Below are 16,397 nucleotides of genomic sequence, written 5' to 3'. Positions count from 1 at the left end.
AAGTCGTTCTTAAAATCAATTTCGCCACTTTAGGATGATATTTATAGTGCAGTTGGTCTCAGACGATCGATTTTCAATACTCAACAATCATAAATTTGTTAATTGTGCACTCGGAAATAACAGACTTTCTACGAACTTGATCAAATTGATCGATGTACTAGTAATGAGAATTAGTAGAATAGGAGAGAGAGAGAGAGAGAGAGAGAGAGAGAGAGAGAGAGAGAGAGAGAGAAGTTTATGTTTGCAGCCTGGATTTTTGCGTCCAGGACTTTGGGGTATACTCTTTTTTTATAATGGTTAAAGCCCAAACGGTATAAAGAAACCCAACGGTCCAATGAATTAAAGAGAGAGATGTTTGAACCTTTATTGGATTAATTCTAATGGTTAGATAGATCAACGGTTGAGATGAGATCTTTAAGTAAAAAAGAGATCAAACGAATTTGAGCAAAAGTGGGCCTTTCACGTGCACTCACATAAGGCTTAAATCAGAGATTTTCACCTCCCTGTGTGTGCATCACATGCGCACACTCACATTAAGGGTTTTTTTATGGGTTATCCCTAAACACAATGGGCTACAGTCCCATGATGCCTTAAGCCTCCATGTGCGTCCGAGGCCCAATCTCTTTCTCTCTCACTCTAGCAAGTATGAAAGTGGGAGCATTTATAAGTTGAGCATAAATTTTATATTTACCAGATGTTGGATTAAATATTTAGAGAATTATCTCTACAACTCTCAAAAGAAAGAAAAGTAAAGTAAAGAATCTTTGACTTTTCAATTATCACAAATAAAGAAAATGTTCTCTTAACTAAAGTTTCACCAAAAATGAAAAAAATTCTACACCAACCACAAAAAAAAAAAAAAGGTCTTGAGTTCAAATCTTTCTTTCAACAAAATCTAATAAATAAAATTTAGTATGAATCTTACAACAATCCCCTACATATTCATAGTAAGAAGAAATAAGAAATGTTGCTCGTACAAAGTGTAATTCTAGATATCTAATGTCGATATTTTTTGGACTTAATCAACACTTAGTTTAGATAAATAGAACTTACAGAGACTTGGTGTAAGTAGGTTACTTAACCCTTTTCCTTTTGGAGTAAGCTAACTATTATATCATACATATCTCTCTTTCTTAGATTGATCGAAATCTTTTGGTTTGACACGTTTTGGCCGTGTGTCTAATCTTGGTTCTTTTTATGAATGCTCTAGAGTACTTGCCTACAGTACTCAAAGGAAGCAGTCCCACCCCCATATTTACATAGGTATTCCATCAAGTGTGTTTTATGACTATTACACACTACCTAAATATAGGCTATGGAATTTATTAAGAGTTTTAGCTCATCCTCACATCGTTATAGAATAACACCACTCAACACCATAAGAAAGGGTTGTAGAGGTAAAACTCTTTTTCATTAGTACTCATCCATTAGTTCAATGACTTGTTATTACCCATTAAATCTACTTCTTGGGATCTTCATTCACATTGATTGAGTTTCCATCACAGACTAATTATTTACATAAACTTAAGTCTCATTCCCCTCGATGTATTATTGATTAACCCTCTAGTTAGTGATTTTGTTAACGGATCTGCTAGATTGCTTTCTGATCTCACAAAGTCAACAATGATCACACCATCATTCATTAGTTGTCTTACTATATTATGTCTACTCTTATCATTATATATATGATTTTTAGCCTTGGCTATAGTTGCCTGGTTATCACAATGAATGGATACTGAAGGCTTTGGTTTTTCTCATAAAGAAATATCTAGTAAAGGATTTCTCAATCATTCTGTTTTAGTTCCTGCCAATTCCAAAGTAATGAACTCTGATTCCATTGTTGATTTGACCATGTATGCCTACTTGAAAGATTTCCAAGAGACAACTGCACCTAGTGTAAAGACATAACTACTAGTGGACTTAGCTTTATTGGATTCTAAGATCAAATTAGCATCATTGTACCCTTCAAATATATTTGGGCTTCCATTAAAATGTAAGCTTAAGAATGCACATTCAATGGTCTTAGGACCTATCTTTTTTTTTTTTGGTTTCTAAGAGTCATACCTTACACAAACACCCCCACACTTTGAGGTAACTTAGGTTAGGTGCATAACCCTTCCATAATTCATAAGGAATTTTTTCTAATTTCCTATGAGGAATCCTACTAGTTATATGACAAGCAGTTAAAATTGCTTATCCCCAGATGTGAAAGGGCATTCTTGAGTTTATAAGTAAAACATTTAACATCTTTTTAAGTAACATATTTTTTCTTTTTGCTATACCATTTGACTCAGGAGAATACGGAGGAGTTACTTCGTGGATAATTCTATTTTATTCACAAAATTGACTTAAAATATTCGACTTATATTCTCCTCCTTTGTCTGATATCAATTTTTTTAATTTTCCCATCAAATTGATTTGCTACCTCATTTTTATACTTCAAAAGCATATCTTCTGCTTCATTTTTATTTCTTAGAAGATAAACTCTCATATATCTAGAATAATTATTTATAAAGGTAATATAATACCTTTCACCTCCCATAGACTCAAGATTCTTAAAGTTTCCTAGATCACTGTGTATAAAACTAAGAAGTTCTAGCGTGATTCTAGATACACTAAGATATGGTTTGTGGGTAAACTTTGATTCTGCACAAACTTCACATTTTTCTAACTCTTTAATTTTTAGATTTGATAGAATCCATAAATTCTTTAATTTTCCTATACTAGTGTGACCTAATCTATCATGCTAAAGAGAAGTAGACTCAACAAGATACGCGGAAGAAGTATTTTCACTCATAACATTCAATACAAAAAGTCCTTGATTACAATACCCCTTTCCTAAAAATACCTTATTTTTAGTCAATACAAGTTTATCAGATTCAAAAATAAGTTTCACTACTGCTTTGTTCAAAAGAGAACAAAAAAGTAAATTTCTTTTAATAACAGGAATGTGAAGAACATCAATAAGCCCCAATGTCTTTCCAGAAGTCAGTTTGATTAGTACTTTGCCTTTTCCAATAACATGAGATGTCCTTGAGTCTCCTAAGTAGGCTACCTTATCCCCTACTAGATTGTTGGAGGAAAAATTTCTTTGCTTCCACAAACGTGTGTCTTGTAACACCAATGTCAACAATCCACTCCCTTGTGTTTTCCACAAGGCTGACCTCTGAAATAACTGTCACTATAGTGTCTCCATCCATTTCTGTCAGGTTTACTACATTTTGCCTTGGTCTTTCTTTAGTCTTCATGAACCTACACTCTACAGTGAAGTGCCAGGCTTTCCACAGACATAACAATTTCCTTTAGGTTTCTTAAATCCACCAACGTTCTTTGCCTTAGTTTCATCATTCTTGAATGTCTTCTTTGACTTTAATTTGGTGAACTGAGAACCCCCTTCGATAAGATAGCTTTTGAAACATGTTCATTCAATTTTCTGTTGTTTTCTTTTTGCCTACTGATTTCTTCTATGTTGATGTGAATGATGAGATCTTTAAGGGTTTTGTCTTTCTTTTTTTACATTAAGTTTGTTTTGTACTTATTCTAACTCAGAGGCAATTCTTCAATTAGAGACCCAACAACAAACTGTTCAGGTAATTTAATGCCTTTGTAAGTTAATTCATGAACGATGTTCTGAAACTTGTTTACTTGATCCATGACCGATTTTCCGTCTACAATGGTAAACTCTAAAAAAATCTTTAAAATATATATTTTAAACCTGACATTTTTAGTAGCATACTTCTTTTCTAAAGCATTTCACATTTCTTTAACAGACTCATAAACACAGTAGATATTATAAAATGTGTTCACAAGGCAAGATAAAATATAATTTCTATAGATCCCATCTACTATGTTCTAGTTTTTTTTATGTTAGGGTCGATTTTTGCAGGTTTTTCCACCTTAAGTACAAATACAACGTTCAAGGTTTCGAGGATTAACAACATTTTTTGGCTCCACCTACGATAAAAGTTTTCATTGCAAGGATCTGGTTTCAGCATATTTAGTTTAACATGTTCGAGTTTGAAGTCCATTATTCAAGATTTAAATAGTAGATAATGAAGAAAATTGGTTTAAGATTTTTGAATCTAATGTATAAATTTGAATCAGAAAAATGTTACATAAATCAGAATATAAGAATAGTTGGAATGAACTTATCAGATTAAGTGATTGAGGCATGGAGAAGTCGTTGTCCTTAAAATCAATTTCGCCCCTTTAGGATGATATCCACAGTGCAGTTGGTCTCAAGCGATCGATTTCAAAGATTCAACAGTCACAAGTCTGTTAACCGCTCACTCGAAAATAATAAACCTACTAATAACTTAATTAAATCGGTAGGTGTACGAGCAGTGAGAATTATAAGAATGAAAGAGAGAGAGATAAAAGTTTATGTTTACAGTATGTATTTTTATGTCCAAAACGGTATAAAGAATCCCAATAGTCCAATGAATTAAAGAGATAGATATTTGGGCCTTTATTGAGATGAGATCAAACAAATTTGAGCAAAAGTGGGCATTTCATACGCACTCACATGAGGCTTAAATAGGAGATTTGCACCTTTTTTGGGCTCGCATTGCATGCACACATGCGTACTAAAGGTTTTTGACGGGTTGGCCCCACAATGGGCTGCAATCCCATGGGGCCTTGGGCTCCATGTGCGCAAGAAACCCAATCTCCCTCTCTCATATTCAAACAAGTATGAAAGTGGAAATACTTATAAATTGAGCGTAAGTCTTATATTTACTAGATGTGGGATTAAATGTTTAGAGAGTTATCTTTACAACTCTAGAAAGAATCTTTGACTTTTCACAAATAAGAAAAATGCTCTCTTAATTAAGGTTTTATCACAAATGAAAGAATCCTACACCAATTACACTCAAGAGAAAATAAGGTCTTGAGTTCAAATCTTTTCCTAACAAAATTCAATAAATAATATTAACTATGAATCCTACAACAAGGTATTATTTATACTTTATATCTTCAAGTAGTTGTAGGTCTAAAACATGACAGAGGACAGGGGCAGAGCTAGTAAGGAGCTGGTGGGGGCAAGTGCCCCCACAGAACTTTGAGACACCCCTATATTTTTAACTAATTACATGCTCCATTTATCCCCACTCCCTCATCTCTTTTCTCATTTGCCCCCACACCCTCAACTCCCACCAATTTTTGTGCCCACAGAACTTTGAGATACCCCTATATTTTCAAGTAATTAAATACCCCATTTGTCCCTCACATCCTCACCTCCCTCCAAATTTTGTCCCCACAGAATTTTGAGACACCCCTATATTTTCAACTAATTGCATGCCTCATTTGTCTTCACTCCCTCACCTCTCAATTTTTTTTGTTGGATGACATTGCCTGTTGACCGACCTCATGACATTGCTTTTTAACTAGTATTTTTTAAATATTAATGGGAAATGAGCTAAATATCATTTTCTTCAACTTCTACCCACCTTTTTATTTCTCCCTAAAATCATTCATCTTCACTGTACAATTAACCATAGTTTGCCCCCACTACAGAAAAAGCCTGGCTCCGCCCCTGGCAGAGGACATCTGCAACACTAGCCATCTATCCTGAAATGGCACTGTTGATCCGAATCCTTTCCCCATGTGATCCAAAGAAAGTTGAACTGTTGTTTCATTGCTCCAGCAATCTAGTCTTCGAATTCGGGTGAAGATAGATCTTGGGTTATAACTTATAACCTTGACCCTCTCTCCTCATTTTGTTACCAAATCAACAAGAGAAATATCCCTCCTTGACAAGGGAAGACACCGTGTGGGCCCCAAATTTAGATAGAGTAAGAGTGGATTCCACGCAACCGTGTAGTCCGAAGGAACCAAAATTTCTAAGGAAAATGCTGAAATGACACAAAAAAAAAAAAAAAAAAGTATTTTAAAAGAATTAATGACAATTACAAGGGAAAATTATGAAAATAAACCCAAAAAAAAATTTATTTCTTAAAAAAAACCAAAATTATTGATAATTATAACGAGCATACTAATTCGGCCATTAAATGGCCGGTCAAATTCTCTCTCTTCCCTTTTCTCTCTCCTCTCAATTTTCTTTTAAAAAAATTCGGCCCAGTCAAATTCTCTCTCCTCCTTTTTTCTCTTTCCTTCCATTTAAGAAAAAAAATGAAAATATTATATTCGGCCATTAAATAGCCGGTCAAATTTTCTCTCCTGTATAAAATTCTCTCTCCTCATTTTTTTTCTCTTTCCATTTTTTTTAAGAAAACAAAAAATATATTCGGCCATTACATGACTGGTCAAATTGTATAAACATTCACCACTTTTTTTCATAATATATTCGACCATTTTTTTTTTAAAATTCCCCCTATTTTATAAACATCAAGATTTTAAGATGATCTAAGATCTTGATTTTGTGATCTTGATCATAAAATGTTGATGTTGATCATGATCATGATCAAGATCAAGATCGTGATCAAGATCAATTTTTTTTTTAATTGATTTTTCTTCATATTTGAATCTACTTAATGTGATATTTGGTTTAATAAGATTTGTCTAAATATTATTTCAATGATAGATTTAGTGGTTGTAGGTCTAAAACATGACAGAGGACAGGGGCAGAGCTAGTAAGGAGCTGGTGGGGGCAAGTGCCCCCACAGAACTTTGAGACACCCCTATATTTTTAACTAATTACATGCTCCATTTATCCCCACTCCCTCACCTCTTTTCTCATTTGCCCCCCACACCCCCACCTCCCTCCAATTTTTGTGCCCACAGAACTTTGAGATACCCCTATATTTTCAAGTAATTAAATACCCCATTTGTCCCTCACATCCTCACCTCCCTCCAAATTTTGTCCCCACAGAATTTTGAGACACCCCTATATTTTCAACTAATTGCATGCCTCATTTGTCTTCACTCCCTAACCTCTCAATTTTTTTTGGTGGATGACATTGCCTGTTGACCGACCTCATGACATTGCTTTTTAATTTTATTGCTGATGAGATGTTATTTCTGACTTTTACTCACATTCCAACGATCGTTTGACGTATGGTGCGATTCACATCAATGATAAAAGAGAAAGTTTCCTCAACTAATAGATTTATTAGAAAGAGGAGTGAGAATTTGACCGGCCAGGCCGAATATAATATTTTCGTTTTTTTTTTTAAATGGAAGGAGAGAGAAAAAAAGAGGAGAGAGAATTTTAAAGAGGAGAGATAATTTGACCGAGTCAAATTTTTTATTTTTTATAAAAAAATTGAGAGGAGAGAGAAAAAGAAAGAGAGAATTTTGACCGGCCGTTTAATGGCCGAATTAGTATCCTCATTATAATTATCAACAAATTTGATTTTTTTAAGAAATAAATTTTTTTTTTTGATTTTATTTCATAATTTTCCCCAATTACAATGACCATGTATTCCACGTTAGCTACAATCCAAAATAATTAATGCTTAAAATTTTGTGTGGCAGATCCTCTGTACCGGCACATTTTCAAAGGATGAGAGTTACTTTAAAAGAAATTAACATCTCAGACTCTTATAACCATGGCTTAGATTTAAATTAAAAAAAAAAAAAAAAATCTTATTTTTTTTCAATTTTTATGTAAATCCATGTTTTAAAAATGATGGGCTACTCTGAACTCCTCATATATTTAGTGTGAGATTTAATTTTATTGCTGATGAGATGTTATTTCTGACTTTTACTCACATTCCAACGATCGTTTGACATATGGTGCGATTCACATCAATGATAAAGAGAAAGTTTCCTCAACTAATAGATTTATTTTTAAGATCTCAAATCTTAAAAAGATATTATTTTAAAAGCATCCCCTGTAAAATTGGTAATATTAGGTTCAAAACAAATTTTAATTTGATAATTTAAATATTTAAAGATTATTCTGAAGAAATCGAAATTTCAATGAAAATGCAACCTTAACTTACGGGTAAGGGGAGGGGGCGGGGCGGGTGTTTCCACCCTTCCACGAAACTTCCTTGCACCTTCATTGATGTGACGTTTTCAATGTCCTTGCACCTTCATTGATGTGACGTTTTCAATGTCCTTGCATGTGACGTGAACAGTGTCAAAAATTGAAAATAAGAGTACTACGAAGTTTCCTTGAATTTCCAATACTCCTTGTAATTTATAAGGGTTGCAGTTAGAATAGATTGTTCACACACGAGGTTCTATATCTGTGCTGCTGAGTTTATTTAAATTTTTTTTTTTTTTTTGGGCTTTTCTCTTGTATTGTGTTCCTCAAAGTCCAAACATGGAAAAGCCTCAATCATCTGCAAAGCCCTCTTCTCATGCTAACAAAGCCTCTGATAATGAAGGCTTCGATTACATGAGTATTCTTTGTACTGGTGTTGTGACCTTCGACGCTGTTCTCGCACTTGTACGTGCCCACGCTAATAAAGATTACCAAATGTTCACTTTCGTTCTCTTTACTTATTTCAATATAATTGCCTTGTTTGGGTGTGTTCATTTTCTACAACGATTACCACAAGAAGAGCAATCTAATAGGAAAGATTTCTTAAAGATTACTTTGTGGGTAATATTTGTGTCGCTTAATTTCGGACTTATTTTTACAGTAGGACCGACTGTTGGGCAGTGGTTTGTCATCGCCATGTCCGTGGTGATCACTTTGGTTTCGATCTGGTTGTTATACATGTATTGTATGGAGCAGGGAAGCAAGTTTTACATTAGCAACAACTGTTCTTCCTCAGTGAATGAGATGAAGAGCAAGACATCATATGAGGAAGTCTAGTTCTGAGGTTCGGTGTCTAAGGCTACTTAAAATAAGTGTTGCAAGAGCTTGGGCAACCTCCATCTCAACACAACCTCCATCTGGTTTGAGCTCAATTTGAGGGTTGAAGCAATCCGGAACCGATGTTAGATATTAATATATGAATATTTAGGTATATTTATGTTAGTGGTATTGTTATTATGACTTTGTGGGCATTTGGGTATTATTAATGCGGTTTGTCTAAATATTTTCTCAAATTGACAAAATAAGAATTGGGAAAGCTGCGTCTTTTTCTTATATTGTTTCTGTGTCAAAAGGTTACAATATATACACATATAAGATCAAATCATGATCTGAACAGCAAGGAAAAAAAATAAAATCTCAACTAATTCCCTTGAATCTTCGGATTACAAATTCCTAAATATAAACAGTAAAAATTATTTTCAAAATTATAGTTAACCAAATCTCAACAAATCTTAATACTCCCCCTCAAGTTGGAGCATGTATATTTAGCATGTTTAACTTGCTTTTTAAGTCCTTAAACGTGTTTCCTTCAAGGGCTTTTGTAAAAATGTTTGCCAACTGCAAATGAGATGGAACAAATTCTGTAACAATTTGACCTTCTGGTATCTTTTCTCTTACAACATGGCCATTGAGTTCTATGTGCTTGGTGCGCTCATGATATATTGGATTTGCTGCTATGTGAAGTGCAGCTTGATTATCACATAATAACTTTGCTGGTCCTGTGGAAATTTGCATATCATTAAGTAAAAATCTGAGCCAAGTTAATTCACAAGTTGCTACTGCCATGGACCTGTACTCAGCTTCCGAGGATGATCTTGAGACTGTTTTTTGCTTCTTGGCCTTCCATGAAATCAGTGAATTTCCCAAGTACACACAATAACCCGTAGTTGATCTTCAAGTCATAGGGTAATTTGCCCAATTTGCATCACAATAAACCTTCAAGTTGAAAGAATTGCTAGATGAAAATAACAAGCTGAGACCTGGACTTCCTTTAAGGTACTTACTAATGCGAAGAACAACATTCTAATGAGGCTTTCTTGGTGCATGCATAAATTGGCTTAAGATGTCTGGTCTTGTGATTGTGAGATAGATTAATTTTTCAACTAATCTCTTATAACACTCTGGATCATGTAACAAATCACCTTGATCATCCGTGAGCTTTAGATTTACTTCCATTGGGAAATTTGAAGGTTGAGCACCTAAGTAACCAACATCATCTATAATCTCTAAGGTATATTTTCATTGAAATATTACAATGCCGGCTTTTGACCTTGCGACTTCCAAACCAAGAAATTTTTTTAGAAAATCGAGATCTTTGATATGGAATTGTTGATGCAAAAAATCTTTGAGACTTTGTATAGCAGTTGCATCATTGCCTATTATCACTATGTCATCTACATAGATTAGCACCATAGTTGTAGATGGACCTTTAGTTTTCACAAATAAAGAATAATCTGAATGTGATTGAACAAAACCAGCCTTTTTGATGGCATGAGAGAATTTTGCAAACCAATTTCGAGAGGCTTGTTTAAGTCCATAGAGGGACTTATGCAGTCGATATACAAGCTTTTCCCCTTGTCAACAAAGACTTGATAGTGGAGTCATATATACCTCTTCCTCTAAATCACCATGGAGGAAGGCATTGGTCACATCCATTTGATGTAATGGCCATTGTTTGGCGGCAACAACAACAAGAATACATTGAACAATTGTTAACTTGGCAATAAGTGCAAATGTTTCAGTGTAATCCAAGCCTTCTCGTTGAAAAAATCCTTTGGCAACTAATCGTGCTTTGTAGTGTTCAATCGTGCCATTAGAATTGTATTTGATACGATATACCCATTTGCTGCCAATGGGACGATAACCAGTAGGCAAAGGAACCAAGGACCATGTCTTTTGAGTAGTAAGGGCATCAAATTCACGTTGCATGGCATCTTGCCATTTCAGATCTAATACAGCCTGAGCATGAGGTTGGTTCGAGAACACTTGAAATAGCATTGACAAAGTGTTTATGATTAGAAGATAAAGAATCATATGAAATGTAGTTACTTAAGTACCTGACTTGGTTGAAGATTCCTGGTTGGAGATTGCATTTGATGGCATTGTACTCACCTGTCCACAATGAAAATCTTGAAGAAGGATGGATGGTTTTTTTGTGCGTTCACTTCTACGAAGAGTAGGTGCTGGGGATGAGACAGGAGAGGAGGAATTTTCTGTGGAAGTGGTCTCGGGTAATGGAAAAGTAAGGGGATTTATAAGAGAGGGCAACTCAATGGTGTATTCGGTTATCTGAGGTTGGAAAATGTTTGTAGCTGGTGAGGGTGCTGTGGTACGAAAAGGAAAAATTTCCTCATGAAAGATGACATCTCGGCTTGAGAAAAATTGGTGAGTTTTGAAATCATATAAGCGGTAAGCTTTTTGACCAATGGGATAGCCAACAAAGATGCATTTTCTGGCATGAGAATCAAATTTGTTAGGGTGCAGATTTGTTGCATAACAAAGACATCCAAAAACTTGCAAGTTAGAGTAAATGGGTGGCTTGTTATACAACATTTCATAGGGAGATTTGTGTTGCAGCACAGGGATAAGAAGACGATTGATAAGGTAGGTGGCAAGAAGCAAACTCTCCCCCCAAAATTGCAATGTAAGATTAACATCAATTCTTAAGGCTCTGCCAACATTTAAGAGATGTTGATGCTTTTGTTCAAGTACACCGTTTTGTTGAGGTGTTGATGGACAAGAACTTTGAAATGATATACCAAGATTGGAAAAATATGATTTCATGGACGTGAATTCTAAACCATTATCACTTTGAATACATTTAACTTAATAATTAAACTGAGTATTGACAAAAGAAATAAAGGTTTTTAATAACCCTTGTGTTTCAGACTTGAATTTCATTAGGAATGTCTAGGTGAATCTAGTAAAGTCGTCAACAATGGTTAAAAAATAATGTGCCCTTATATGAGTTGCAGTATGAAGGGGTCCCCAAATATCACAATGAATAAGATCAAAAGATTGTAAAGTTTGAATAGTACTAGAAGGAAAAGATAGCCGTGTTTGCTTAGCCAAATGACAAGTTTCACAAGAATATTGAGACTTAAATACAACTAAAGGAATAACATGACTCAAAAACTGTGAAGGTGCCTTGGAAGGATGTCCTAACCACTGGTGCCGTGGAATTTTTGGTGTGGAATCCACATGATAAGTGGTCAGTTTGGTAGGTGATGCAGATTTTATTGATGGCACAAAGTAGTACAACCATTAAGTTGCTTCCCCAAACCAATCATCTTCTTCGAAGTTAGGTCCTGCAATACACAAAAAGTAGGAAAGAAGTGAACATAACAATTTAAGGTAGCTGTGAGTTGACTAGCTGACAGTAAATTGACATGGAAAGATGGGTGTGATCTGAAAATTGGATGGAATCTATGCCAGTTATGGTAGAGCAAGCACCATTGAGTAAGGTTACTTGAGAAGAGAGAGGAGAGGTGATTGAAACGAATGTGGCTATGTGATTAGTGGCGCCACTATCAATGATCCAGTGACTCAAGGCTATTTTTTGTGTAGTAAAGGTAGAACAAAAAGGGGTAGAAGTACCTGTATAGTTTGCTTAGGCAGATTGTTTACCATTAAAAAAGGCTTTGATTTGAGCAAGTTCTTCAGTGATGAATTAAGGTGTAGGTTCGATAAAAGGCTTGTGTGAGTCTGAAATTATTTATGTACTGACTTGGTAAGCAACGGTTTTCCTACTTTGATTGGGTGGCTAAACTTCTTTGCCATGAAGTTTGTGACCAACTGGAAACCCATTGAGAAAGTAACATCGATCCACAGTGTGAGTAGTGCCTTCACAATAAGAGCAATGGAGAGGTTTTTGATTTTCTTGAGGCTTGAAATGAACGGATGACCGCTGTTTTTGTTGTCTTGAAGGCACAAGTTGTGACTCCTTAGATTTTTCATAAGTATTGATACTCATGGCATGAATAAGATCACTGCTATTTGTTTCAGTAAGACCTCATTGCTTTTCTTCTTCACATAAAAGTGAATATGCCTTTTTGACAATTGGTAAAGGATGCATGAACATAATTTGTCCTCTTACAGCAGAGTATGTCTCATTGAGTCCCATAAGAAATTGACTAAGCCGAATTCTTTCTTCCTTTTCTTTTAGATCTTTTTGTCCTCCACATGTGCATGTGATTGAGGGGCTACAAGTGGTAAGCCCATCCCATAAAATTTTCATCTTTGTATAGTAACAAAAAATGGATTCTTGATTTTGTTTCAATTCAACAATAGATTGTTGAGTTTCATAATAATAAGAAAAATCACCTTGAGAGAATCGTTCTTGAAGATCTGTCCAAATTTCTGAGGGAGTTTCAGCATAGAGAACACTGTTTGTAAGGTCTTGACTTAGAGAATTGAATATCCAAGAGAGTACCATGTCGTTGCAATGCTGCCATAAACAATATTTGGGATTCTTTTCATCTGGAGTGATGATGGTTCCTTTGATGAATCCTAATTTGTTTTTGGCACTAAAGTTGATCAACTTCGATCGTTTCCACATGATATAATTTGTTCCGTCTAAGACCTTTGAAACGAGAATCATGCCGGGATGATCAGAAGGGTGAAGAAACAGAGGATCTGCTGAATCAATCACAATTGTAGACATGTTTAATCAAAGTATATGGAAATTTACAGAAGCAATAAGATCATTGCTCTGATACCATGACAAAATAATAATTGAGAAAGTTGCGTCTTTTTGTTATATTGTTTCTGTGTCAAAAGGCTACAATATATACACATATATAAGATCAAATCATGATTTGAACAAGGAAAGAAAAGAAAATCTCAACTAATTCCTTTGAATGAAGGGATTACAAATTCCTAAATATAAGTAGTAAAGATTTTCCAAAATTATAGTTAACCAAATCTCAACAAATCTTAACACAAATGATGAATTTGAAGGTTATTTTTTTCTTTTTATTTTTTTGACGTTGTATTTTATAAATATAAAATTTCTTTGTAAATCAAAATGAGAGAGAGCTGTTATTGACACACCAACTTTTATTTTTTACACCCCAATTTGTTAAATTATTTATCACCCTAATTAAAGATTAAGACACACTAAACATTACAAACGTTTGGCAATTATATTTAGGCTCATGTAAAATTCTAAACCCAAAAAATAGAAAATCTAGAGGAAGAAAACAAACAAACAAACAAACAATAAAGCTTTTATTGGCACTCCAAATTTTACTTATTTTCAATCATTCATTCTTTTTTTTAGTTGGGATATCTATAGCAATTCTCAAGTGAAATTAGAGTTATTCAACAAGCCCAACCAACCAAACCGTCCAAAATTACCTAACTAGGGTTAATCCGAGCTCAACATGATTTTAGAAGATCAAGCTTGGGTTAGTGTGCTTAGGTCAGATAGTTGGGCTTAGGGTTGTCGATGGGTCGGTTCCTAAGGAACTTAAAACCATATCCATTATATTGTTTTTGGTTTCGGATCTTGTGGGTTTTCATTTTGGGTCAGTTTCCAAAATTAATGGACAGAACCGCCAAAAAACATGAGTACCAAGCAGCTTCGATTCTCAAGATTGTATGAGGAAAAAAGTATTTCAAATCATTAGAAATATATTTTTTCCATGAAAAAAATTAGCATATTATCTCCAAAATTACTAAGTTATAATTTATTATACTAAAAATATAATGATTTTTTCTAGAATTTTTTTATATCTTATTTAAAAGTAATAAATTTTAAGAAGAGATGGGTCATTTTAAACTCCAATCAATAAGTTAAATGTAAAATTGAAGAACTTTATATAACATGTGTAGAGGATAATAATGGTACGTTATGTAAATTGTACACGTGTCCTAACAGATCAAGTGGTACCTGGAGTGAATTAGTCCTGCACAGTAGCAGGGCAGAGCAAGTTAGTAACGCTTGGTCTGACTAGTGGGGCAAGAAAAAATTAGGAGAAATCAGGTCTGCTTAGCAGAGAAGGCTTAGTTCGGATATCTGCGTGATTCTGGATTGCACATATCCAATCCGGAGATCTAGGAAGAGATCTCCCAGGAATCTTTGACCCAATCTCAGATATCTCAATTTCGTTTAGGATCCTTGCAATCAAGGAAATCACTGAGATCACATCCCGATTGAAGATGAAACTCTGATATGAAGGGAGAAACTATAAATAAGGGAATCAATAGAGACGAGGGAATCTTTTTGTCAAAGAGAGAAATAGCTTAAACTATTGTTATTCTTAAATACTGTTTTCTCTGCAACTCTAACTTGGGCGTTAGAGGATCTTTGACAGGTACCACACTGGTGCTTATAGGAGAGACTAATGAGCTACTTCGGATCAATAATGCAGAGTCGATAAAAGTAAAACTCGATTCCGCCTCTACAACATGCATTAATTTTGAAGTAAAAGAATACCTTAAAAATCATCTATAGAATAAAAAGAAGTGAAAAAATATATCAATTCCGAGTACCCATTTGATAAAACCTAATGGTTTCGGTCCCTATCAATTCAATTCCATTTTAGACCTGGTTCTAATCAGTTCCAATAAAAAGGAATCGAAATTGGGGTTTTCGATTCCAATTCCCCGATTGCAATTTGGTTTCAGTTAAATGGGTACCCATTGACACCCCTAGTTGGGTTGAGCTTGGGTTTACCCTCCAATCTGCCCAACCCACCTAGGTTGCAGTCTTAATAAATATAAAGATGTGATTGTAGACACCCGAATTTGGATGGCCCTCCATGCAAAATGCAAAAGACCACAAAATTAAAATGGAGCTTAAGGCCCAAATCTTTCAAAAATTTACTTATATTTCCAATAAATAGTCTAGGACCCCCTCTTTGTTGGCCCATGGACATAAAATCCAACCCTATACACACACAACCGATCACTAAGCCTATTAGACTCAAAACGTAACCTAAGCTTTTTAACTCAAAGCCCAAGTCTCAACCCAATAATTACAACCAATCACCAAGATCATTAAAATGGGACACATCACCACTACAACCCCCTCCCTAATTCATCTACCAACCCCATCATTTTTTCTAAAAAATTAACCTACCTACATCTCATTCATACCTATGTCATAACGTACCCGCATCAATCTCTTCAAGTCTCTCATCACAAGTTACCCCCACACCTTTTTTTCCTAATCAATTCAACTAACACACACCCCGAACACCTTTTGGACACATGTTACCATATTCTCCACCTTAAAAAAAATCAATAATCATTCTCTTACACATCTTATTCTGTTAACCAAAACTCACTTCATTCAACTCACCTAATACTCAATCAAAATGGGTTGAAAGATCCAAGTTATTTGGATCATAAACAACCCATTCACCATTCTCAATTTACACAAACACCCTCTCACAAATCTCACACCATTTTAGTTCTTTTCACTCTTTCATTTCATTTTACCTCTAAAAGTTACCTCCAAAATCCTATAAAACTCCCTCATTCTTAACACAATCCCTCAAAAACTTGAACTCTTTTAATAAGTCTCAATTCCCTTAATTTTCTCTCAACTTCCTCAATTCTCAACTCTACCTTCGCTCTCACAATCACCATACTCATATCCATCAATCATTAAAAGTTTTACACCTCTAACACATCAAGACTAAAATCAAGGCTCATCAAG

General features: G+C 34.7%; 2 protein-coding genes across 2 annotated transcripts; both read right to left on the bottom strand.

Annotated features, from left to right (window-relative positions):
- Positions 1-9,196: 9,196 nt before the first annotated feature.
- Positions 9,197-10,834, bottom strand: LOC147401207 (uncharacterized). The gene is made up of 3 exons (XM_086441676.1): positions 10,789-10,834; positions 10,343-10,716; positions 9,197-9,571 (listed from the first exon to the last, which is right to left on the bottom strand). Exons 1-3 carry the CDS (start codon positions 10,832-10,834, stop codon positions 9,197-9,199), a joined length of 795 nt encoding a protein of 264 aa, XP_086297802.1.
- A 1,909-nt stretch (positions 10,835-12,743) lies between these two features.
- On the bottom strand, positions 12,744-13,394 carry LOC147401206 (uncharacterized). The gene is made up of 2 exons (XM_086441675.1): positions 13,055-13,394; positions 12,744-12,898 (listed from the first exon to the last, which is right to left on the bottom strand). The coding sequence occupies exons 1-2, from the start codon at positions 13,392-13,394 to the stop codon at positions 12,744-12,746; spliced, it is 495 nt and encodes a 164-aa protein (XP_086297801.1).
- Between the last annotated feature and the right edge of the window lie 3,003 nt (positions 13,395-16,397).

Source organism: Akebia trifoliata, chromosome 5 (assembly GCF_017979445.1).
Source record: "Akebia trifoliata isolate Shusen 1 chromosome 5, ASM1797944v1, whole genome shotgun sequence".
NCBI lineage: Eukaryota > Viridiplantae > Streptophyta > Magnoliopsida > Ranunculales > Lardizabalaceae > Akebia > Akebia trifoliata.
This window is presented reverse-complemented; position numbering and strand designations above follow the sequence as displayed.

What these genes read in the sequence shown, in the direction of transcription:
- LOC147401206 (XM_086441675.1), bottom strand. Translation starts at nt 13,394, where the DNA reads ATGTCTACAATTGTGATTGATTCAGCAGATCCTCTGTTTCTTCACCCT. An exon ending in TCAAGAACGATTCTCTCAAG is followed by an intron (nt 12,899 to 13,054) that starts GTGATTTTTCTT and finishes GAGGACAAAAAG; the next exon opens with ATCTAAAAGAAAAGGAAGAA.
- LOC147401207 (XM_086441676.1), bottom strand. Translation starts at nt 10,834, where the DNA reads ATGCCATCAAATGCAATCTCCAACCAGGAATCTTCAACCAAGTCAG. An exon ending in GGAATCTTCAACCAAGTCAG is followed by an intron (nt 10,717 to 10,788) that starts GTACTTAAGTAA and finishes TGCTATTTCAAG; the next exon opens with TGTTCTCGAACCAACCTCAT. An exon ending in ATGGTGATTTAGAGGAAGAG is followed by an intron (nt 9,572 to 10,342) that starts GTATATATGACT and finishes ATTTCATGGAAG; the next exon opens with GCCAAGAAGCAAAAAACAGT.